General features: G+C 40.1%; 1 protein-coding gene across 1 annotated transcript in view; it reads left to right on the top strand.

Moving 5' to 3' along the window:
- The window catches only part of LOC120943545 (nodal modulator 3-like), a 123224-nt gene that overhangs the window by 35710 nt on the left and 61134 nt on the right, over positions 1–26380 (top strand). The window contains exons 11-17 of the mRNA XM_040356910.1: positions 381–531; positions 883–1060; positions 7958–8099; positions 11250–11381; positions 13150–13286; positions 17649–17736; positions 23108–23171. Of these exons, the coding sequence (XP_040212844.1) occupies positions 381–531; positions 883–1060; positions 7958–8099; positions 11250–11381; positions 13150–13286; positions 17649–17736; positions 23108–23171 (892 nt within the window). The remainder of the gene's footprint in view (positions 1–380; positions 532–882; positions 1061–7957; positions 8100–11249; positions 11382–13149; positions 13287–17648; positions 17737–23107; positions 23172–26380) is intronic.

Raw genomic sequence — 26380 nt, 5'->3', positions numbered from 1 at the left:
TCTTTGCTAACAGGATTTGATTGACAGTGGCTCTTTGCTGCTGAGCCTCCTGTGAGTGAAAGGAGCAACGCTGCTGTAGAAGGGCACAGCACTGGATCTAGATCAAGCTCAAGTAAGTATTTCATGGGTGCTGGAGGGGCGCTAACATAGGTCTTTTACCCTTCTTTTTTACAGTTTCATCTGTCCTTTCTTTTGCTATTGTATTTTAAACCTCCAGCTGGCATTGCCTGTAAATCATTTTTACCACTAATATAGTTTTGCGGTAAAAGCTGTTGTTGTTTTTTTATTTTTTTATTTTTTTTATTCTAACCTGGTTAGTTATGTACTGAACACTTATTAGTAGTTAAAAATGTATAAAAACAATGTTTTTTTATTTACAGTTGCAACCAATGCTGACGGATCCTTCCGTCTGGAAAACATGACTGCAGGAACATATAGTATTGACGCAAAAAAAGAACATATCTTCTTTGACACACTCACTGTGAAGATTGCGCCAAACACTCCTCAGTTGGCAGATATTATAGCAGCCAGGTAAGTTGACCTGCTTAAGAACATGTTGCCTACAGAAAACTGCACACCAAATCTGTAAATGTACAGCCATGTGTTCTCTTTTGTGCTATAGTTGTATATGATTTCTATCTTAGACCAGGTCACGCCATTTCAGGGATGATTTACAGATATGTCCTGGATTTGTTATTTACTGTTCAACTCTATTTTACTTTTTGTTTTGTTTTTTTACACTATGTTTAGTAACATAGGTTAAAAAGAAGGCACAAGTATATTGTGTTCAACAAAGAAAACCTCCGTAAACAGATCCCTATATGCACACCCGATTCATAGAACGGCATTAAAAAAACTCATCATTTTTATGTTTGTTTACAGATTTAGTGTGTGTGGAGATATCTTTATTACACACTTTCCGGAAGGTATAAAATCGATGAGTAAATATAAAGTTACTATGACTCCTCAAGACAAAGAGAGAACATCGGTTCTTATTACAGAATCAGACACTCAAGGACGGTTCTGCTTCCAGGCAAGAAGAGGATCTTATAACATACAGGTAATAGCAATATGCAGATGTATATAATTTATAGACAGAATAAATATTTCGATCATTCTGTTCTGTTAATCTCCATTGGTGGGAGGATTGTTTTGACTGTGTCCTTGTAGGATAAGAGTGAATTTGATGGCAGTTAATCATAGGATACCGCACCACCTCATTCTGCTTATAATTAGTATTAAGGATTTTTGCTTGGTCATAGGCACACAACAATTGCCTTTTTATTCGGAATAAATGGGGGAGGTTCTACATCTATGTGCTGCAGTCTTGGGTAATTCGTAAATATATACCTGTCTTTTGGACTATATACATGTAATGTTTTCCTCCTAGTCCTTTAACCTCTTGACCACCGCCCCATGTCAAAAAGACGTACTCTTTTTAAAGTTGAATATCTCGATAACGGCAGCAGCTGCTGCCACAACCGAGATATTCATCTTTTCAGGGGGCGGTGGTGTAAACGATAACGGCGGTCTCCGCGGCGAATTCGCCGCGAGATCGCCGTTATCGGTGGCGGGAGAGGGGCCCCCCCCCCCCTCCCGCCGCTCTCCCGCGCCCTCCGCCGCTTACCGGAGCCGTCGGTAGCGGCGGAGGGGATCGGATGTGTCCGGCAGCTGAGCGGGGACGGGACTGAAGGAGAAATCTCCTTCACCCGTCCTCATAGCTCTGCTGGGCGGAAGTGACGTCAAAACGTCAGTCCCGCCCAGCCTCTTAAAGAAACATTTTTTTTTTTGTCATTTGAAAAAATGACTTTTTTTTTTTTTTTTTTTTTGCATTTAAGTCTAATTATGAGATCTGAGGTCTTTTTGACCTATTTAAGAGGACCTGTCATGCTTTTTTCTATTACAAGGGATGTTTACATTCCTTGTAATAGGAATAAAAGTGATCAATTTTTTTTTTTTTTTTTTTTCAGTGTAAAAAATTATAAAAATAAATAAAAATAAATAAGAAAACCCAAAAAAAAATTTTTAAAGCGCCCCGTCCCGACGAGCTCGCGCGCAGAAGCAAACGCATACGCGAGTAGCGCCCGCATATGAAAACGGTATTCAAACCACACAAGTGAGGTATCGCCGCGATCGTTAGAGTGAGAGCAATAATTCTAGCCCTAGACCTACTCTGCAACTCAAAAAATGCAACCTGTAGAATTTTTTAAACGTCGCCTATCGAGATTTTTAAGGGTAAAAGTTTGACGCCATGCCACGAGCGGGCGCAATTTTTAAGCGTGACATGTTGGGTATCATTTTACTCGGCGTAACATTATCTTTCACAATATATAAAAAAATTGGGCAAAATGTATTGTTGTCTTATTTTTTAATTCAAAAAAGTGATTTTTATCCAAAAAAAGTGCGCTTGTAAGACCGCTGCGCAAATACGGTGTGACAAAAAGTATTGCAATGACTGCCATTTTATTCCCTAGGATGTCTGCTAAAAAAAATATATAATGTTTGGGGGTTCTGATTAATTTTCTAGCAAAAAAATTGTGATTTTCACATGAAGGAGAGAAGTGCCAGAATTAACCCGGTGGGCAAGTGGTTAAAGCTGGTCAGTGGCTGTAGTGAAGTTTTTAAATAGTTTATTTTGACCAACCTGATCCAAATGAACTATTTACTTCAAGACTTGCCATATGTTATACATTTTTCTTGTAAAATTTTCCTTTAGATTTACCAAAACCATATTATGAGGTCAGACCTAAACCCTTTCAATTTGTGTGCAATCAGGCAGGCCCTTGCACTACATAGTTGAAAGTAAAGCTAAAGAAAATTGAACAAGAAAATTGAGTAATGTATGGCCAGCCTAAGAGATGCAGCGGTTCTGTAGAAAACCAGGGCTGTGGAGTCGGTAGATAAATGTTCCGACTCCTCCAGTTTTTTGTACTTCCGACTCCGACACTCCGCCTCCTCTGTATTAATATGCAAATGTATTCTATACATTCCTTGAAGGAAAGAAAGGCAACATACATTACCACAGGAGTTTTTATAGCCTTAGCTAAATGACAGCAGTTTTTCCAATGGTTTACAGCTTCAGTCTTGAACTATTGACCCGCCATTCCCTTCACTTATACAAGTGTCTCTAGTCCTGCAAAAAACATATTTACTTAATCCCTTATCAGTGAGAGGCTAGGTTACCCATGGGCGCTGCGTTCCCTGTAACAGCAGAACACAACACTATGGAAAGTATAAGTATTGCCGCTCCTAATTGTGCGTTGCATGCCATATAGTGAAGCACATAAAAAGCATGCTTCTTCACGGTCACTTAACATGTTCGTTTTGCGGTTAAGTGAGGCACTGCATGCATTGGTCTTTATTCTTACAGTAGAGAAGTCATTAATTTTACATTTTTAATTCCAATCTAAATTTAGTAGGAATCGGTGCATTGTTTGCCGACTCTGACTCTAGGTACTCAAAATCTCCTCCCTGAGTCAGATTGTGATGTCATCCACCCGTCTCGCTGCCTCAGCCGTTCAGAGGAAACTTTGTATTCATTCATAGAATGAAAAGCTCCCTGTGAAAAGTTGAGTGCCTCTCAACCCCACTAGATTTTGTTCTGGTAATGGAATAGGAAGTTCCCATCCCACTGCCAGAACGCTGTATATTGTATGTAGCTGAGAATATGTACAGTTCATACAGCGCTGAGAGTAGCTGTATCTCTAGTGAAGTTTAAATAGTTTGTTTGGACCAAGCTAGTCCAAACAAAATATTTACTTCACTAAAACACTGGAGATGCACTGTAAGGACAGCACATAAGAGATAAGTGGTTTCTTCCACTGGCAACCGGAAGCAAAAGGCTCACTAGCTATACAAGATTACATTCAGAGGCACTACCTGAGTGAGAAATTATTGGTTTGGGCTAGATATCCCTTACCTGTAGCCTTGATAGAGCAACTACCTTTCCCATTCTTGGTGGGCACTATTTGTTTCCTACCATCATTTTGTTTTTCTTGTGTGTTTGTTTACCTTCGTATTTGAGGGGTGGGATTGTAGGTGCTGCCAAATGTCCTTGGTTAGCTTGGTGGTCCTAACCAATGTTAGAACAGGTCCTTATGTCCTTGGTCTGTCATAGATCTTTGGGGGTGAGAGCTCCTCACTCTGTTGAGAAATTCTGTAACCTTCTCATTAGTCCTCAGCCTGGATTAGGTATACGATGGAACCTCGGATTGCGAGTAATGCGGTTAACAAGCGTTTCGCAATACAAGCACTGTAATTTTAATAATCCCAACTCGCTTCGCGAGTGTTGTCTTGCAACACGAGCTGGATTCACACCAAAGCGGTGTGCAGTACTGCGTTTCCCCACCTAAGGGGGGGGGGGGGGGCGGGCGATCAGAGCCGTTTTTTGAAATGCTTGGAAAGACGCGTAAATACTTTGTTCCCGAGATTTGTCGAAGTCAGCCTGTCCTTGGGCCTTTCCGGCTGTTTCCGAGGCTCTCCAGCGCCCCACATCTGGCAGCATGTGGTATTGCATGCTATTGAAGTCAACGCGGAACACATTATTTTTGTTTCCATTAACTTCAATGGGGGAAACTTGGATTACGAGCCTGGAACGGATTATGCTCGTAATCCGAGGTTCCACTGTATAGTGAGAGGCAGCCGTGTCGACACCCTTGCACCAGTCACACTTTGCAGTAGCCATCCCTAGGCACACATGGCATCAAAGGCATATGGATGAGTTGCTTCCTACTTTAGGAACATCAGAGTGTGAATTTAAGACTTGCCTGCCAGTACACTTTCTCAGCATTGGGTCAACATGGAAGCCAATGCAGTCACAGCATTTGTGAGGAAAGGCATTATTTTTTTTGGAGTTTCAAAAAGGTACATACATGTTGTATAGTGTGAGTAACCTCCGCGCCAAACAAATAAAATTATAAATTAAAAATTTGATTAGTATGAAAAAAGCTGCTCCCCTTGCAAAGTGATGTTTCACCTGAATATAAGAGTGGGATAGGGGGCGCTACATGATTATATCACAATGGTGAGTATTGTGAACCTGTGATGAATCCATTAACATATATAGTATATCATGACTTGAATCTAATGCAAAACAAATGTGAAAATATCCTTCGTTGATACCAATAAAGTCCCAACAGAATATCATAAAGTTCGTGAAGATCCAATGACAGAAATCCAGTGGTATGACCGTCCCAACAGATTATGATAGTTCATACAGATCCAGTGACAGAAGAAATCTTGCTGTGTGATAATGATTGCTCCACCAAACAACTTTCTTTCATCTGTTTGGTGGAGCAATCATTATCACACAGCAAGATTTCTTCTGTCACTGGATCTGAATGAACTATCATTATCTGTTGGGACGGTCATACCACTGGATTTCTGTCATTGGATCAATAAGGATATTTTTAAATTTGTTTTGCATTAGATTCAAGTCATGATATACTAAATATGTTAATTGATTCATCACAGGTTCACATTACTTACCATTGTGATATAATCAAGTAGCGCCCCCTATCCCACTCTACTTGTATACATGTTATAGCCATAACTGCCATAACTGTAATAACAGAAACTAATGTTCCGACTAGAAACAAGCTCTTCTAACCAGCAACACTGTGCAAATGGTAAGGTTCTGAATGGGGTGGGTGAACCAAGGTAGTTGATTAGGGAGAGGATCTAGATGGAGAAGGGGTGATAATTGGGGGGGGGTTTAAGGGGAAGGAAGGAGGAGGAAGAAGGGCCTTGGACTTTGCACTTACATTTTTTCGATTCCCTTACCCTTGGTCTGGTGTTGGCAATAATAAGGCAACGTTGCTAAACATTTCATATTTCTCTTAGTACTTTGTGCTTACAGTATGTCTTCAGCCTGACGCCCCAGTCAATAAAAAGACTTCTATGAAAGCAAGAAAGATGATTCTAGCAATGTCAAATTGTCAAGGTCCTGGTACAAATGTAAAAATAATTTCTCTCATGTCCATGGATGGACACAGCTTCCTTATACTCTTGACTAGTCCTCTCCTAATAGACGGAACATTACCCTACAGTCAAGAATATAAGGAAGCTGTGTCCATCCATGGACTTCAGAGAAAAGGATTTTACGGTGAGTACAAAAATTCATTTTTTTTTTCAAACTTTAAAAATGTTTTATGGAGAAGACGGTAGGGAGAGAGATTTTGTAATGCTTCCCTAGTGTGACATTACTGCTGCTTCATAGATGAGGTATGGTAAGTAAATATTGTCAACCTACTGAAAAATAAGGGGAGGGGGGCAGGGGTGAAATGCCAGGATAAAGAAATCAAATGCGTCGACCGATATTACTTTTTCAGGACATTGATGTGATTTATTTTTTTTAATTTTTTTTTAGCTTTTTTTATTTTATCTGTACTTTTTTCATTGTCTGCCAAATTTGGCAGGAAAGTACTTAAAGTGGAGGTTCACCCAAAAACCTTTTTTTTTTTTAACATTAGATGGAGGCTCGTTTTGTCAAGGGGAATCAGGTGTTTTTTTTTTTTTTTTTTTTACAATCGAAGCAGTACTTGCCTGCATCTTCTCCGCCGCTTCCGGGTATGGGCTGCGGGACTGGGCGTTCCTACTTGATTGGCAGGCTTCCGACGGTCGCATACATCGCGTCACGATTTTCCGAAAGTAGCCGAACATCGGTGCGCAGGCGCCGTATAGAGCTGCACCGACGTTCGGCTTCTTTCGGCTACTCGTGACGCGATGTATGCGACCATCGGAAGCCTTTCGGAAGCCTGTCAATCAAATAGGAACGCCCAGTCCCGCAGCCCATACCCGGAAGCGGCAGAGAAGATCGCTCTCTAAAACGGTAAGTACTGCTTCGATTTTAAAAAAACTACCCGATTCCCCTTGACAAAATGAGCCTCAATCTAATGTTAAAAAAAAAAATTCTGGTGAACTCCAGCTTTAATTGTTCCCAAAAGTGATTTCCCACTTTTTCTGTCATGCTGTCTTAGACAACTGTGAAAAAGAACTGTCTGGGGTACAAGTTTCCTGGAATCTTCCAGGAACTGTGTCTTTATTTGCAATGTTTTTATTGATTTAGAGTACTAGTTTATTACTAAGGAAGTGCATCTTGATGTATGCCCTTTAGAGCCCATTCACACAGGGACGACTTTGTATCCGACTTCAAGTCGCCTCAAGTCATGCTGCATGAGAAAATCGATGTAAGTGAATAGGGCCGTCTTAATGTACACTACTTTAATCGCTCCGACTTCAAAAAAGGTTCCTGTACTACTTCAATCCGACTTCTAGGTGACTTGTAGGCAACTTGTACCCATTGTTTTCAACGGAAGTCTCCTCAGAAGTCGGATCACTGTCTTAACTGAAGCACCAATACAGGAAGAAAACCTACATTTCTCAGGCAAACCCCTCCCTCCTTCAGAGCTTATTGTTGTTTGATTGACCACTGGAAAGCCTCCTGTCCTGGAGGCACTTGAAGTTGCCTTGTACTGTCCTGGAGGCACTTGAAGTTGCCCTGTACTGTCCTGGAGGCACTTGAAGTTGCCCTGTACTGTCCTGGAGGCACTTGAAGTTGCCTTGTACTGTCCTGGAGGCACTTGAAGTTGCCTTGTACTGTCCTGGAGGCACTTGAAGTTGCCTTGTACTGTCCTGGAGGCACTTGAAGTTGCCTTGTACTGTCCTGGAGGCACTTGAAGTTGCCTTGTACTGTCCTGGAGGCACTTGAAGTTGCCCTGTACTGTCCTGGAGGCACTTAAAGTTGCCTTGTAAGTTGCCTGATAATTCATACTCAAGTCGTGTCCAAGTTGCCTCCCAAAGTCGTGCTGGAAGTCATGTTGCCCCTGTGTGAATGGGCTCTTGGCGTGTAAGCTTTGTTTCCTGTTTCAGGTGGGGGGGGTGCCACTCTCATGTACTGTCTTGGAAGATTTCAAGAAATTTAGTTACTGGGGGACTAACTGTAAATTTCTAATTCCAGGTTTCGCTTCCAGAAGTAGAATTAAAAGCTGGACTTGCATTAAAGCCAGCGGTTTACCCAGTGACTGTAACAGATGAGCAAATTCTGGATGTCTCCTTTTCACAATTTATGGCTTCAGTCTCTGGCAAAGTGTCTTGTCTAGGTATGTTGTGTTATGTTTTGACTTGTTTTCTTCATATCGAGATGTGGTTAACCACAATTTGGCTGGCCAAAGACCAGAGCACTTTTTGCGATTCGGCACTGCGTCGCTTTAACTGGCAATTGCGCGGGCGTGCGATGTGGCTCCTAAGCAAAATTGACGTTCGTCTTTTTTTTTTTTTTTTACAAATGGAGCTTTTTTTGCTGGTATTTGATCACCTCTGCGACAATTTTGAAAAAGCAATAATCTGTACCTTTTGCTATAACGAATATCCCCAATATTTTTTTTAAAAAAAAGCATTTTTTTTTCTCAGATTAGGCCGATACGTATTCTTATGCATATTTTTAGTAAAAAAAAAGAAAAAACGCTATAAGAGTATATTGATTGGTTTGCGCAAAAGTTATAGCGTCTACATAATAGGGAATCGTTTTATGCCATCTTTATTATTATTTTTTATTGTGACTGCGACTTTATGGTGGACACTGGCAGTGAAGGGTTAACCACTAGGTGGCGCTGAAGGGGTTAAGTGTGTCCTAGGGAGTAATTCTAACTGTTAGGGGGAGGAGCTACCAGTGACACGTCGCTGATCACTGTTCCCGATCACAGGGAACATTCGATCAGTAACATGTCACTAGGCAGAACAGGGGAATGCCTTGTTTACAAAGGCATGCCTTCGTTCTGCCGTGGCCGACTGCAATCGAGTTCCCGGGACCCACGAGGCACGCGGCGTGCGCCTGCTGGGAGGCAAATTTAAAGGGACATACAGATATGCTCATTTGTCTGCCCGTGCCATTATGTAGAGGTAAATGTGCGTGCGCTGGTCACTAAGCCCTTAAAACAACTATCTTTTGGATGGATTGCATCAAGCAGCCCATAGATTCTTTATTTTTTTTTTCTTTGTTCAACCCACTGTTTGGGAAAAAATAAAGACTCCATTCACACATTCGAAGTGGATGGATGTGTCCTCCTGCTGTGCCTTTTGTATTTTAACAGCAGGGAGACTTCAATGCTCTCAAAATATATACTGATTCAGTGGCAAAAAAAAAATCAGACAGCTTGGTTGTACAGAAGTCGATCTGTACATCTACCCTGCCCATACATGGATCAAAATTTGTCCGGTCCCTGCTGATGTCATTTTCGCATGCTTTAACCACAGTTTTTGCTGTAGTTTCTGAAAATGCACCAGAGATTCGGCATGCAGGACTTGTGATGTGCTTTTCAGAAAAGATTGCAAAAACAAGCAACCTTATTAGTTATCTGTCACATGACCCTAGAACTATTGCAAACTAGATTGAACTATTGCAAACTAGATTGAACCCGGAGTGATAGATTTATAGATTTTCGAAGCACGGAGCTACTCCCCCCCCCCCCCCCCCCCCCACACACCTTTTTCCTTTCTCTCCCCTCCTTCCCCCCCTCTAGTTAACATACTCTTCCATTAATCCTACTTTCTCCAACTATTTTTAGTTTGGTTTGGCCATCTGTCTTCTCACCTTCGGCGAGACATCGCTCTCTTAAGATGTTAAACTTAATACAAATTATTGATACTAAAATACATAGTCATGTGAGGAGGTTTGTGTCTAAATACTGGAAATGGTGGTCTGTTCACTATCCCCCTTGTTGTGTGTGTGTTTTTTTTTTTTTTTTTTTCTCTTCCTTTTCTAAACGATTATATGTTATAGTGGTACTCCATAGGTATTTCAAGATGTAACTTGATATTATGACCACAAATTGTATCTCTGTTGTGTGTTTTTTTTTTTATGTAATAAAACTATTGAAACTAAACAAGCAACCTTAATTGAAAATGTATGGGACTGCAGTTAAAACCGTGGGTAAAATGCGTGAAAATCAGATAAACCTGCACTGTAGCCAGACTGCCGTGCACCAGTGCGGGACTGGCCTTAAAGTGGAACTGTACCCTTAACGTAATTAAAAAATGTTCTTGGGCAAGAAAAATACATTCCACATGAATAATTATGCTAGTAAAATTGGTGTGCTGTAAATTGCTTCCAGCATTACTCCTGTTTCTCCTTGCCCGGAGGCTGCCATTTTCTTGAAACCCCGAGCCCACCCCTGAGCTACAGTAAATCTTTAGGCTGACAGCAGATCGGCCTCTAGTGGTTCTGATTTTTGGCACAATGCCAAAAATGGAGAGCAACTGAGCACATGCAGAGCAAGGTCAGACAGCTTTTATTACTTTTTTAAACACCTATAGGCACTTATATTTAAAATTTTGAATAGCTATACCTGCAAAAGGGGCCAACCCGAAGTGATCATGCAGGACTTAATTATCTGGGTGAAGTGTTGTACTCTAATAACGTCTGTAAAAATTAGTAGCTAGTGTAAAACTGCCCATGCGTTCTTTAATTGTAATAGCCTTGTTAGTCATTTAGGGATAATTGGATTATGGTAGGAGCATGTACAAATATGTTAATGGTGAAGCTAAAAAAAGTGATTGGGCGGTGAATCTTGGTATGATTACCAATATCTGACCACTGCAGCAGGGTGTGGGGAAATGAAGATACTTTGACAAAATTATGCCTTTTCATTGCTAACCCGCTCTTCTGAAAGTACTAGTTTACTGGCCGATTTGCCATTTGTTTAGGTACTTTAGGATGTTACCCTGGAACCAGCATATTCCAACTTTCCTAGCCTTCATTCTTGCTTTGGTTCAGTGTCTTTAAAAAAAACGTTTGTCTATAAATAAACGTTACTCAAATTTTGGATGCTATGGAGGGGTTAAAAACGTGTGTGTGTGTGTGTGTGTGTGTGTATGTGTGTGTGTGTGTATATATGTATATATATATATATATATATATATATATATATATATATATATATATATATATATATATATATATATATATATATATATATATATATATATATATATATATATATATATATATATATATATATATATATTATACATGCATGCATGCATGCATACATACATTTTATTGCTTTTTCTGTTCTCCTTGGAGATTTCACTTCCCAAAGGTACAACGGGAAGTAAGGGGAAATCTGTACAAAGGGAGGGGAACCTTTTTAACATAACAATTTATAATCCCTTGTCTTTTCATCATTTTTCAGATGTTACCAACAGACTAGAATATATTGATGTTTTCACATTTATGTTTCTAATATGCACAGATGCCTGTGGTGACGTTACTGTAACATTGCAGTCTATGACCAGACAGAGAGAGAAGCGCACCCTGCAGATTTCTAGCAAGACAGAAGGTGCTACTTTCAATTTTGAGGATATCCTGCCTGGAAAATACAAAGGTAAGACAAGTGATTGTGGATAAAAATGGCAGATAACTCAAGAAAAAAAAAAAAAGAAGAAATCCCAGACTTCTCTTTTAATGGAAAATTCTGAAGTTAGAAGCTGGTTGGCTACTATGCACAGCTGCACCAGATTTTTCACTCTGGTTTTAGTAAATCAACCCCATAGTGTACCGTGAATAGGAAAATAAAATTTTGTCTTTCGGCTGCTTTGCTGTCCATTTGTGGAACAAAATGCATTGTGGGAGTGTACATTTTTTATTTTTTTTAACCACTTCCAGCCCAAGGACGTCGTATGACGTCCTGGACTTTCAGTGGGGATATCTGAATGATGCCTGCAGCCACAGGCATTCAGATATCCATCTCTTCAGCCGACGAATCCCTGCACCATAAGAACGATCATAGCGGCGGTTCCAGATGGTTACCAATCATCTCTATGATCGTCGGAGGCCCGGAGGCCCGGAGGTTATGATGTCACGCCTGGGTCCTGGAATGTAAACACAGCCGCAATCGCGGCTGAAAGCATTAGATCGGTGAATTTTTTTTCACAATCTAATGCTTTCCAGCCTGGAGGAGAGATGTGGGGTCTTATTGACCCTGCATCTCTCCATAAAGTGTACCTGTCACAAACCATTCCTATTGCAAGGGATGTTTACATTCCTTGTAATAGGAATAAAAGTCATAAAAAAAAAAAAAAATGTAAAAAAAAGTGTAAAAATAAAACAAATTGAGTAAAATAGAAAATAAAATTTTAAACGCTCCTATCCCCGGTAGCTCACGTTTAGAAGCGAACACACACGCAAGTCCCGCCCACATATGTAAACGCCGTTCAAACCCCACATGTGAGGTATCACCGCATGCGTTAGAGTGCCAGCAACAATTATAGCACTAGACCTCCTCTGTAACTCTAAATTTGTAACAAAAAAAATAAGCGACGCCTATGGAGATTTTTAAGTACTGACGTTTGGCGCCATTCCATGAGTGTGCAAAATTTTAAAGCGTGACATGTTGGGTATCTATTTGCTCGGTGTAACTTCATCTTTCACATTATACAAAAAAATTGGGCTAACGTTATGGTTTTGTTATTTTTTAATTCACAAAACCGTTTTTTCCCCCAAAAAAAGGCGTTTGAAAAATTATTGCGCAAATACTGTGCGAGATAAAAAGTTGCACTGGCCGGCATTTTATTCCCTAGGGTGTCTGCTAAAAAAACATATATAGTGTTTGGGGGTTCTGAGTAATTTTCTAACAAAATTATGATTTATGCATGTAGCAGAGAAGTGCCAAAATAGGCCCGGTATGGAAGTGGTTAAATAAGAGCCAGCACTCCTCTTAGGGCTTGTCATTTTTTATTGCGGTCTGTGCCCCCGTTTTGAATGATTGACATCAAAATGTATATGTTGTACATAATATAACTGGGGCGCTAACATTTTTATGTAAAGTTGGAATATCCCATTGCCTCAGGAAGGATTTTTTTTTTCACCTGCTGTAGCAAATTGGAGCATGTTTTGCTGGGGTTTTTTCCTCTGGATTAACTGTGGGTATAGGATTGTGTATATGGGATTGTGTGTGTGTGTGTGTCTGTGTGTTGAACTAGACAGACTTTTTCAGCCCGACAAACTTTTTTTAAAAAGTACTATAGAAAGTTTGGTAAAACATATAGCACTATACACAGATTACCAGGTGTCTTTAGAATTTAAGTGATCGTGTTAAAATAATGGCTTATGGGAGGCTCTACATAATTTTTTCCTGTGTGTTTGACTTTAAGCGAGCATTATCCAGGAAGACTGGTGCTGGAAGAATAAATCTGTAGAGTTTGAAGTTACAGAAGACAATGTTGTTGGTGTGGAGTTCAGACAGACTGGCTACATGCTAAGATGTTCCCTTTCACATGCTATAACCCTGGTAAGTCATTTACTCTGTAAAAGTCTTATGCCGTGTACACACGATCATTTTTCGGCATGAAAAAAACGTAGTTTTTAAAAAATGGCATTTTAAATGATCGAGTGTGGGCTTCACATCATTTTTCAGGTTCTGAAAAATGGCAAAAAAAAATTCGAACATGATGCATTTTTTAACGTCGTCTTAAACGATGTAGTTTTGCGGGTTGTAAAAAATAATCGTGTGTGGGCTAAAACGATGTTAAAAACCCGCGCATGCTCAGAAGCAAGTTATGAGACAGAGCGCTCGTTCTGGTAAAACTACCGTTCATAAGTAAGCACATTCATCACGCTGTAACAGACAAAAAAGCGCAAATCGTCTTTTACTAACACTGAATCAGCTAAAGCAGCCCAAAGGCAAATGGAACATCCCCCTTTATAGTGCCGTCGTACATCTTGTACGTCACCGCGCTTTGCTAGATCATTTTTTTTAAAACGATGGTGTGTGGGCAACGTCGTTTTAATGATGAAGTTGGGAAAAAACAACGTTTTATTCCATGCTGAAAAATGATCGTGTGTACGTGACATCAGACGCTTTAAATAAATAAACAATGGTCCTTTCTTTTCTATTGAGGGACACAGTAAGACTTGACTTTTTGGTTATACTGACTTTCAGGAGAATTGGATGCTAGCAAACAGTTTTAAAAAAACTTGTGGGTTCACTCTGAAAAAGCTCTTTACTCCCAGCTTGCCTCAGTTTTTTGGTTGTCTCAACATCCTTTCTCTGCTCTGCTGACAAAGGGCTACTTTTTTTGCTAGCCACTTAAATTTTTTTTTTTTTGTACTGGTCTCTGTGTAGATATTCAGATCAACCTTTCCCAAGCTTGACTGTAGAATGCTGTACTCGGACCCGGCTGGACTGGCCGATTTGCTAGGCTAGACTGAAATGTGACCTTCAGCCACTGGGTGCTGCATTGTTGCTTTCTAGACCTTCGTATGCGGTGTAAGTTGGCAGCAGATTGCTCTCCAGGTCCAGAGACATGTCACAGCCCCAGGTGTGACCCTGGCTTTAAAGAGTCTTTTTTTTATTTTTAGGTTGTGCGATTTGAGCACTAGGAGCTTCCTTGTTAGGACCATTGGGTGCAGCAGGTTTCTCCAGCATGCACTCCATTAATTATTTCAGTGCACCTGCAGCGTGCCCATGAGATACCTGATACTTTGTCAGAGTGTTCGCCTACTTCTGAGCCTTCATTGGCTCTATTGGACATGACCGTCTCCTCAACTGTATCCTGGGAGGACTTTACCACAGTCATGCAGAATTTCATGAGCCAAATGGCACATTTGATTGCTGTTCTGACTGCAGAGGCTAGAAGTATTTTTCCACACCTTCCCTTGCCAGTATCCCTATCCAACCTCCCTGCAGACTCTTAATCTTCCTTCACCAAGAATCTGAGCCTCTTGTGTCAATACCATGTGTTTGAGTGTCATTTATTCAGCAATTATTTAAAACCTCAAAACCGCCCTTCAACACCTGACATGAATGCTACAAATGGGTACAACACAATGCTGCATACACAGGAACCATAGTGTTATGTTCTGTCATGTTAAAAATTAAGCAGAAAGTCACTTTCAATAGTCGGCTGCCTCCATTGATTTCAATAGTAAAGATCTGTAACTGCCCCTTAACAGTATCTGAAGAATTTATGGTGTGCTAGTGAGGCATTTATAAAGTGTTCTTGTATCTCAGAATGCACTCCAACCACTTCCTGTTTGTACAGAGCAGTCGTGTGCTAACACCATCCGCTGCTTTGTGCAGGCAAAAACATTAAACCAGCCAGCAATACTGACAGGGACAGTCAAGACCAGAGGCATTGAACACTTTGTGTCAGCAAAGCTGAGCTGGACCAAGCCAAGTTTCAAAGAGATCGAAGTATACAAATCCATTTTGTAGAATTCACAAAAATGTCTTTCACACCACAACCTAACCACCTCACTCAGCTCTTTAGAGTCTAATTTCAGATCTCCAACCCCCTTTTTTTTTTTCTCCGTACTGTCAAACGCTTTTATAGGTCCAGGACTTTGAATGGACATAGAGAAGAGAAGTTTGCAGATAAACCGGTACAACTTGTGTAGGAGAATTTGTTCATCTGTGTATCACCTGAGGCCAGTCACTTCACTGGGTATATGTGAGGGTTTACAACCACTTTAAGGCTCCCTTTGACAAGTGATTGGAGGCATCCTCCACAGCATCCTCAATCCTTCCTCGATTACCGGATGTTTTGTATTTAAAGATCACAAACAAAAGATTTACCAGCACACTTGCCAGCCTGCCTGTGGCTTTCGTGCGACTTTGAAGTTGGACCTAGGCACGACTTTGAAGTTGGACCTAGGCACGACTTTGAAGTACCAAATGTAGTGCAGGAACGTTTTGGAGCGGCTCAAGTCGCACTGTTTTGGAACGATTTCATTGCATTGAATAGGGTCTGACTACTGATGTGACGAGTGCTCCAAAGTCTGCGCGATTGTCGCATCAGTGTGAACCAGGCCTTTTTTTCAAAAGTTGTAACATTATAACTAAGGTCCAGAGTAGGGTTGAAATGCGTCAAACTTGCTGTGAAATGGATTCTCTTTGTGTCTTGATGGATAATTTTTTTTACCAATTTTACTTCAAGTTGCATCGAGCTGCCAGACTTCTTTTCATGAGAGTTTCAGAATGGTTCCTGGTGCTCCATCCTGACTAAGGATGAGCTCTGGCGTGTTCACATGCTACACGTGCAGAGCCCGCCAGGAAGTGTGCACGGCGCTGCGCTAATCACAGCCAGGGAGACATTGTCCCGATGCTCGGCTGCAGAGATCTGAAATGTCTCCCTGACTGTGATTATCGCAGCGCCGTGCACACTTCCTGGCGGGCTCTGCACGTGTAGCATGCGAACACGCCAGAGCTAGTCCTTAAACCTGACAAAGTTGTTCTTATGGCCTCAGCCAAAGTTTGTTTCTTGATTCTATGTTAACCAGGATATTGTGTTGCCATCTTTCTATCCTAAGCCTCAGAAACAAGGGGGTAAGACTCTCTGCACTTTGGATGTGATTCATATGATTGGGTGTTAAAAAGCATTAAGCACCTAGGTGCAGGAAGTGGGAAGATTAACTATTCTGCCTAGCAACAACACTTTGAAGGCATAATAACAATTTTTTTGTAAAGGACTAATGAATTTTTTTTAAAACTACTGATGTAATGTTATATTTATGGGTGGAACTCCACTTTAAACCCCCTTGCTAACCAGACCAATTTTCAGCTTTTGGTGCTCTCACAATTTGAATAACAATTACTCAGTCATACAACATTGTGCCCATCTGAAATTTTTGTCCTTTTTTCCCCACAAATAGAGCTTTCTTTTGGTGGTATTTGATCACCTCTGGGTTTTTTATTTTTTGCGCTATAAAAGAAAAAACACTGAAAATTCTGTAAAAATAAATTCTCGTTTCTGTCATATTAGCAGGTATTGCAGAGTATGGGGGGGTTATTGCAGAGTATTGCGCAGGGATGGATGGCTGGATCTGTGACTGCATTTGTCACAGATCCAGCCCACAGCAGCTGCTTCCGCTCTCCCCCCTCTCCTCTCACACTGTACCGATCGGTACAGAGAGGAGAGGGAGGAACCAGCGTCCCAGGGACGTCCTCCCAGAACAACTTGACCGTGCTGTAGACGTCTTTTGTATATGGCCCGGTGGCAAAGAGGTTAAAGATCTGGGATTGGACAAGGGGAGGATTTAACAGTACAATCTCCCCTCCTCCAATCACAGAATGCCTTGTATTCTGTAAAGACTACAATACTTTTTTATTTATTTTATATTGTAGAAGGTGGCATGCGAGTGATCCACATAGCCTTCACTATATGCAGTGTACTAGAAATTGGAGTGTAATTGTCAGAGCTGAAATGAATGAAAGGTAGCATTTGTATTCTAATGCAGCAGCATCCACCAACAGGACACATTGTACATTATTAAGGGCATCATTTTTACATTGCAAATGTGCAAATACACACACCACTGGTAAACTGTGCTCCATGGACTGTTCAATAAATACAATAGCAATACTAGTTTATTTTGTACTTGCATGATGCACAGATCTGATCTCTCTCATTGTGGAGGCTCCTTTCGTTATGATGGTCTACCATGAGAATGTCTCTCTGTAAAGAGAAAAAAGACAAACAAAAAAGAACTCGGTCAAAAGACCAAAAAATTCACTATCTTTGTAATTTTTTAACATGCTGCACATCTCAATGCATCTTGCCACTGTACATTCCTTTTGTATATTTGTTTAAAAACATTAAGAAAAATGTAATGGAAATTGCCTGATTTTTTTTTTTTTTTTTTTTATAAACAGGAGTTTTACCAGGATGGAAATGGACCAGAACACGTTGGCGTTTACAATTTAACAAAAGGCGTGAACAGGTTTTGCCTTTCAAAACCAGGTGATTTATGTTTTTTATTTATATATTTTTGTCTTTTTTAGATGTTTCTCGTATTTTAAAAGAAAGTTTAGAGTGTATCTAAAGCATATTTTTTTGTTTTGGATATAGTGGGAAATGGTTGAAATTCATTCATGACCTAATTGGAAGATAATCCTCTCCTACTGTTCTGGAAACAGTTTGAGACTTTTGGATCGCCTGATTAAAGTGGAGTTCCCACTCAATAGTGGAACTTTCACTTATCCGTCGCTACTGACTTTTTTCATTTTTTGTGGGAGGCTGGACCTCCTCTTTTAAGTACCATCACAGTCCCCATTGCCATGAGGACACTTATTTTATCTAAAATGTGTAAAAAAAAAAAGTTTGGCTTTAGCTACGCATTCTCACATGACTAATGTAGTTCCTTATGAATTGCTTAAATTGATACTGCTGCTAAAGCAGATTTGTTGTAAAATAAAAACCTGGACCTATTATGACATATATTATTAAAAAAGTCAGCTTCTTTATCTTATGCTTTTCCACTAAAAACCGTTTCAGACAAAACAAAAAGCTGGCAATTGGAAAGTGTAGCGACAGCCAAAACTTTAATGCCGCGTACACACCATCACTTTATGTGATGAAAAAAAACGACATTTTCTGTGAAATAAAAAATGGCGTTTTTGAAACTTCAATTTTCAAAGATGAAGTTGCATACACACCATCGTTTTTCTCACAATGTTCTAGCAAAGCGAGGTTACGTTCACCACGTTTTTCCATTGAAGCTCGCTTCATAGGTAGCTTCTGGGCATGCGCGGGTGAAAAAACGTTGTTTTAAACGACGTTTTTGCTACACACGGTCAATTTCTGTGAAGTAAAAGTTGACGTTTTGAAAAACGACACATAAAATTGAAGCATGCTTCAATTTTTTTTGGTCGTTTTTTAGAAGACATAAAACGACGTTTTCCCCCACACATGGTCAATTAAAGTGACGTTTTTAAAAACGTCATTTTTTTTCATCACATAAAGTGATGGTGTACGGGGCATAAGGGTTAGGTAGGGTAGGGAAAGGTGAATAACCCTATTTTATTTTTTATTTTTATTCCGTAAATCCATTTGAGGTTATGGCTAGAAAAATACAGTATGGCACAGAGTACAATAAAGTGACCAAATGGACATAATAAAAGTTGCATACAGAACGTGTAAAAAACTTGTGCAAGAAAAACACAATAAGACCTCCTGAGGTCCCTACATTGTTCAGCAAGTTATTTTTTGCTTTCTCTATCCTGCTGGGAAGATTTACCTTCACTTCCTGTCCTGGAGACACAACGGGAAATGAGCAGAAAACTGGGGAATTTCATATATATGAAAGTTGTCATAGGAACAGCTGTCTCCATTGGAGGATTTCCCTTTGCTTCTTTCTTTCTCTTTTGAAAATTCAGTGTTTGTCCTGATACCATTATCTGTGAAACCAAAAAAAAAAACGGGAAATCCAGAGTTGGTGAATCTCCCTAGCGGACAGAGCAATGAAAGCCTGACAAGAAGTCTGATCCTTTTCCCTTCTTTATCCAAAACTAAAAAAGGTTGCCTTTACATTACAGTGGTTGTAAAGGCAATTTTTTTTTTTTTAAACTAAAAAAACAAAGGTAATACTTACCTGCTATGTGCAGTGGAATTGCACACAGCGGTCCCTTGCCCCCTCCTCTTGAGTGACACTGACACTCTTTGCTCCTTTTTTTTTTTTTTTTTTTGCGGGTGCCCCCAAAGCAAGCAGTATGCCATAGGGACACACGGTGCACTCAGCCACGCCCCCTCTTCCCGGCTCAGAGAATTTGACTGACAGCAGCAGGAGGTTATGAAAACGGGGGAGGCCTTAACTACAAGGTTATGGAGATTCACTTTAATTGGTCATGGTCTATACACTTAATTGCATTTTTCCTATAGGGGAAAGAGATGGCAAATATTGATAAAGCAATGGTTATAAATGAAAGGCCTCTTCTTGGTCTGCTTTATATGATGCATATACTTTATTTTATCTACAGTATCCATATCATAATAATTTTGATTTAACTGGATTCAGGAGGAAAGTAAAATATGTAGTAGTCCATTGTATACACTGATGAAAACTGCATTCTTCCGCTTTTTTACATGAAACTAGTATTTTAACAGATGTTTTTCCCAAACTGTTTTCTTTGGCTTATGGGGCCCCCAAAGTCTATTGGGAAATGTACACTACTCCCCTTTTTAGTTTAGCTTTTAGATTGCAAATCTGACCTGTCGCCTTGACTACTACAGTTCAGTATAGGGACTTGCATAACATTATGTGATTCTGGGGTGAAGGGGTTGACTTGGACTCTGTCTTGTAGCTGGACCTTTTTCTAATATACGGTGTGCTCCTGGAGCTCCCTTAGGTACACAGAAGATCTTCTTTTTAATGACTTCTATGGGGAGGTACCGTGTTTCCCCGAAAATAAGCCCGGGTCTTATATTAATTTTGGCAACAAAAGACACAGTAGGGTTTATTTTTGGGGTAGGTCTTACCATGTAATGTGCTGTCTTCTCTTCCCCTCTCTCGACCTGCCTGTTAGGAATCCCCAGTGTGAACTTAGTTAAAATGCTTGTAAAATCTTGTAATCCACTCTATTACAGTAGTATATAATGTACAATGTGTGTATTTCTGTAATATAATTGTGCCAAATACCTTCATTATAGCACCGCTCTGCGCTTTTGTGACCTGCCGGAGCTCTCTTCCCTGCATTTGTGTTACAGAAAAACACACATTGTACATTGTGTACTACTGTAATAGAGTGGGTTAAAGGGTTTTAAACTAGGGCTTATTTTCAGGGTAGGGCTTATATTGCAGTCCTCCTGGAAAAGTACACTAGGTCTTATTTTAGGGGTAGGTTTTATTTTCAGGGAAACAGGGTACCTCCTACCTTTTGGCCTGCTGCTTGTGTGATACACTGGTTTAGATGTTTTGTGATATGACAGGTTTACTAGAGCTGCACGACTCTGGATAAAATGAAAATCCACAATTATTATTTTTTTTTTTGCTTAGAATAAATATCACAATTCTCTCAAGATTATTGGCATAACATCATTCACATTATACAAAAAATATAAAAAACGTGTTTTAATTGAAGTGTATTTTTCCCCAAAAATTGCTTTTGAAAGACCCCTGCATAAATAAAATCTGACATAATCATACTGCCAGGGAGGTTAAAGACCAGGCCTTTTTCTGACACTTGTTGCTTACGTGTGTGTGTGTGTGTGTGTGTGTGTGTGTGTGTGTGTGTGTGTGATATATATATATATATATATGTGTGTGTGTGATACACACACACACACACACACACATTATATATATATATATATATATGTGTATATGTGTATATGTGTGTGTGTCAGAAAAAGGCCTGGGGGCAGATCCACATACCTTTCCGCGGGCGCAGCGTATCTAAGATACGCTACGCCGCCGTAACATCATTTTTTTTTTTTTTTTTTTATTCTGAAAGAATTTGCGCCGTACGGCGGTGTAGTGTATCTCTCGTGTCGTAAGGGCGCGGAATTCAAATGGATGTAATGGGGGCATGTTTTATGTCAATACGTCAACGACGTAAACTATGTTTTTTTTTTTTTTTTAACTGCGCATGTGTCGTCCCTGGAGGCATCCCAGTGCGCATGCTCGAAATTAAACCAGCCAATGTTTACGAAGGTGACGTCATTCTACGCAAATTCCTATTCGCGAACGACTTGCGCAAACGACGTAAAAAAATTCAAAATTGTACGCGGGAACGTCGGACATACTTAACATTGAGTACGCCTCAGAACAGCAGCTTTAACTATACGCCGGAAAAAGCCAAACGCAAACGACGGCAAAAAATGCGCCGGGCCGACGTACATTTGTGGATCGCCGTAACTAGCTAATTTGCATACTCGACACGGATTTCGACGGGAATGCCACCTAGCGGCCGCCGAAAAAGTTGCAGCTTAGATCCGACGGCGTACTAAGACGTACGCCTGTCGGATCTAGCTGAGATGCCGTTGTATCTTGTTTTGTGGATACCAAAACAAAGATACGACGTGCAAAATTTGAAATTGCGCGGCGTATCAAGAGATATGCGTAATTTCTTTGAGGATCTGCCCCCATGTCTTAACCTACCTGGCAGTATGATTATGTCAGATTTTTGATGGCGAAAGCATCGCTTATATTGGCACTTTATATTGTAGGCCTGTAATTCTTAGGAATAACACACTTAAATCTGTCCAAACAACACTCTAGTAGACATCCTGGGTATGATAAAGTTTTTAAAAACACGAAATTATAATATTATAAATATAACAAATAATAAAAATACTATTTATTCAATAATGTAATCAAATCAAAAATGCTGAAATTTGCTCAGTTGCAGAATTGTCACTGTCATTACTTTCAGTGTCTGATGAATTTCCCCACAAATCACTATCGCTCAATTCTAATTTACTATCGCTGTTTTCTATCTGATCTGAAACCACCTTTGACGTAAAGTTACAGTTTTTGGTTGCTATGGACATCTCAAGTTTCCAGGCAGAAAGAACAGTTTATGTAATATAAAACTACATGCAGGGCACTGGACAAAGCATTGGGGAAAAAAGAGATGAAATTATTTGATACAGTAATGTAATCTGTAAGATTACAGTGTACATTATGTTGTATGTATGTGGTGTTAACTTTTTAACGTTGTAATAAACTTTGCCTCTGTCTTTTTTTATTTTATTTTCTTGACAGCTCTGAGCAGAGAATGGCTCTGCACTTGTTACATGAATAGTTGAAATGCTGGGTTAAGATCGTGAGGAGGGTTGGATTGAGATTGCTATTTTTTTTTTTTAACGATTAATCGTGCAGCTCTACTTTTAACCAAACGCTATAAAAACAAAGCAAGTTGCATTGTATTGAATGAATGAATGAATGAATGACAAAATGAATGAATGGAAAATTTTATATAGCGCGGCGCATGCGAACTGAATCGCCTCTGGGCGCTAGTTGTTGCTGTCTTTCTAGAGCTTCAAAAAAGCAGAGTTTTTTGATCTGTCTTCTGAAGGCTAGGTGGTTTTCCTCCAACCGAATGCTGGTTGGTAAAGCGTTCCATAGTCTAGGACCTTGGAAAGCAAACCTTCTTTCTCCCTTGGACTTGTATCTGGCTTTGGGTATCTGGAGCAGTTTTTGGTCGGTGGATCGCAAGACGCGATTGGCGTTGTGAGCTTTTATCTTTTCGCATAGATATTGCGGAGCCTTCCCATGGATGCACTTATGTGTCAGACAGAGTGCTTTAAAGGCAATCCTGTTCTTTACTGGCAACCAGTGAAGGGTTCTCACTATAACGATTCTTTAATTCTGCTTTTTTCATCTATATTTTAGGTGTTTACAAAGTCACACCACGTTCTTGCCATCGGTTTGAGCATGCTTATTACACCTATGACACGTGAGTATTTTATTTTCAATTGCTTTTTGTTGAAGGAAAACTTTGCTAATAACTATTTATACTCAGACTGGTAAAATAACTATAGTGGAACCTCGGTTTATGAGTAACGTGGTTAACGGGCATTTTGAAAGCGTAACTCCCCCCCCCCCCTCAATTCTGACTCGGTTTGCGAGTGTTGTCTAGCAAAACAAGCAGCATTCAAGCTAATGGGGCCTGCAGTAACGGATTTGGCCTGCGGTGTGGGGGCGCCGGAGCCATTCGGAAATGCTCCTCTCCCGGTCCTTTCCGAGTGTTCCATAGGCTCTCTGGCGCCCCCCACCTCTGGGCCACATGCAGTATTGCATGTCATTGAAGTCAATGCAGAACTAATTATTTTCGTTTCCATTGACTTCTATGGGGAAACTCTCTTTGATATGCAAGTACTTTTGGATTACAAACATTCTCCTGGAACGGATTATTCTCATAATCCAAGGTTCCACTGTGCAAAGTAATTAACCAGAAATGCCCTTTTTTTTTCCGTCCATTAAGGGATGCAGGAGTTTTTAAGATTGTCAAGTTATACTGTTGCCTACATGAGAAATGGATACTGGCAAAAAGAAAAATAGAGAATAGCCAGCACAACCATGCCCATAACCAACATGACACAGTTTTTTTGCAAGTGTCCTTAAATATATTTTTTTTCCTATTTACAGATTTTGGTAGGTTCATGACGAATATGTTAAATCTTTAATGTCTCTATCCTCAGCCAATGAGTGCTGGTAAATTCATGCTAAATATGGTAAATCCTCAACGCCAACAAACAGATTTTCCAGGTTTTAAATTCTGGTGTTCTCTCTGCGAGAGTCCTAAATTTCTAGTTTTCTACGTTGGCTACATCTAAACTCAGAATGAATATGAAAATCCTGGACAGCTCTCCAAGTAACCAAGCAGAACAGGTTCCCAGTTGATTATATATACTGGTGTTCTTTCTGTGACGTCCCGTAATCGGAAGTGACTACTTGTCCTTGTTTCAAGTCCATCCAGTTCAAAAAACGCTATGAGATTGGAGGAGAAGCGGTTTAACCTTTAAACTGCAGGTTTTTTCTAACTGTCGGGGCAATAAGGATGTGGAACTCACTTCCACAATTGGTGGCAGCGGGGAGTATGGATGATAGTAACAATGGGTGATCTATAGAATGCGCCCTAAAAAGTCGCCCACCGTTGCGCCTATGGAGGAGTGGATGATGCCTAGCTGCTGTTTAGAAGATAATAAGTGAACAAAAAGAATGTAAGATGATGAAACTCTCTAAGGAGTGTCAACAAATTAAAACAGCGCTATCAAATAACTGTGCATATTTGACTATATAAAATACATTACTACAACCCATATGTAATGATATACAGTGATAATAAACAAAATATATCCAGTTTAAGAAATAAACACTAAACTGTGACTGTAATAATAAACACCCGTGATTGACTTAAACGTGAAGTGAACGCACTGAAAGTGCAAGAGACAGTCTTTAAAAATAATTTAGAACGTGGCCAAACAAAGCAAAGTTCATGTGTATAAGGATCCTGCGATCTTCAAATTTTTTCAAAAACTTCCACCACACCCGACAGTGCTCAGTGACTCCTCCCCCATCAAATGGACACTCACCGGATAGGTATGCCTCACACTCTTGTGTTTTGGCACAAAAAACCTTATCAGATGTAGTTGTTCCCGTCAATAAAGATGTAATCCAAATATGACATCCAATCAGTTCCACATATATGTCAGAGAGAGACAAAAGAAGTGCAAATAGTGTGATACCATCAAAGGTTTAATAGCACACCAAAATAAAACTTCAAACAGTGCACTCACAAACAAAATCTTGTAAAACAGCAGAATATCACATCAAGAAGTATGGATATTTTTAAAAGACCCTTGGATGTACATCTTAACCGCTTGCTGACCGCTTCACATAGATTTATGTTGGCAGAATGGCACGGGCAGGCAAAGCAACGCAGGACCCGTGGACTTGATGTGTGTTGGTGTCCCGCGATCGGATCGCGGAACGGCAGAACGGGGGGATGTCTTTGTAAACAAGACATCTCCCTATTCTACCTAGTGACACAGCACTGATTGTCTGCTCCCTTTCATCGGGAGCAGTGACCAGTGACGTGTCAAAGTAATCCACGCCCCCTAACAGTTGGAATCACTCCCTAGAATACCCTTTCAGCACCCCCTACTGGTTAACCCCTTCGCTGCCAGTTACATTTACAAAGTAATCAGTGCATCGTTATAGCACTGATCGCTGTATATATGTGAATGGTCCCAAAATGGCAACAAAAGTGTCCGCCATAATGTTGTAGTCACGCTTAAAAATCGCAGATCGCCGCCATAACAAGTAAAAAAATGTAGTTTAAAAAAAATGGGGATATTTATTATAGCAAAAAGTACTAAATATTTTTTTTTTTTTTTTTCAAAATTGTCGCTCTATTTTTGTTTATAGTGTAAAAAATAAAAACTTTAGAGGTGATCAAATACCACCAAAAGAAAGTTCTATTTGTGGGAAAAAAGGTCATGGATGTTTGTGAGCCGCGGCGCAGGACCGCAAAATTGTCAGTTAAAGCAACGCAGTGCCGAAGCGCAAAAAGTGGCCGTCATTTGGCTGCCAAATGGTCCAGGGCTGAAGTGGTTAAAGATCACCACATACAGGGATACGGGGAAACAATTATAGACACTGACACACGTGCACCTACACAGGTTGAACTGGATGTATGTCGTGTTTATTCAACCTTGCCTACTATATAACTATATCCCCAAATGACCCATTTTTGGTTAAGTAGACAGTCCAAGGTATTTAGTAAGAAGAGGCATTGTGAGTTTTTTCATGGAGTCATTTTTTGTCACACGTTTTTGGAAAAAGAAGCAATTTACAAACATACTACCAGTGCGGTACAGCATTCTTGTATAACTGGTGTGGCGCTAATCAGGGACACTGGTGACCGTATGTAAATACAAAAAAAAGATTTTAAGCATTTTCTTTATTTATCATGATTGCTTACACCAATTATTTTCATTGGTATAAGCAACCATTTGAATGAAACGGATTCATTCAGTGTTGTGACGGTATGCCCCTTGGACCCAGAATCCCTTGGAAAGGTTGGGAAACCCTTGTTTCATCCTGGCACAGGTTGACTGAGAAAATATGTCTTGGATCACTTAAAATGAGACCATACTATTA

This window comes from Rana temporaria, chromosome 6 (assembly GCF_905171775.1).
Source record: "Rana temporaria chromosome 6, aRanTem1.1, whole genome shotgun sequence".
In the NCBI taxonomy this organism is placed as follows: Eukaryota; Metazoa; Chordata; class Amphibia; order Anura; family Ranidae; genus Rana; species Rana temporaria.
This window is presented reverse-complemented; position numbering and strand designations above follow the sequence as displayed.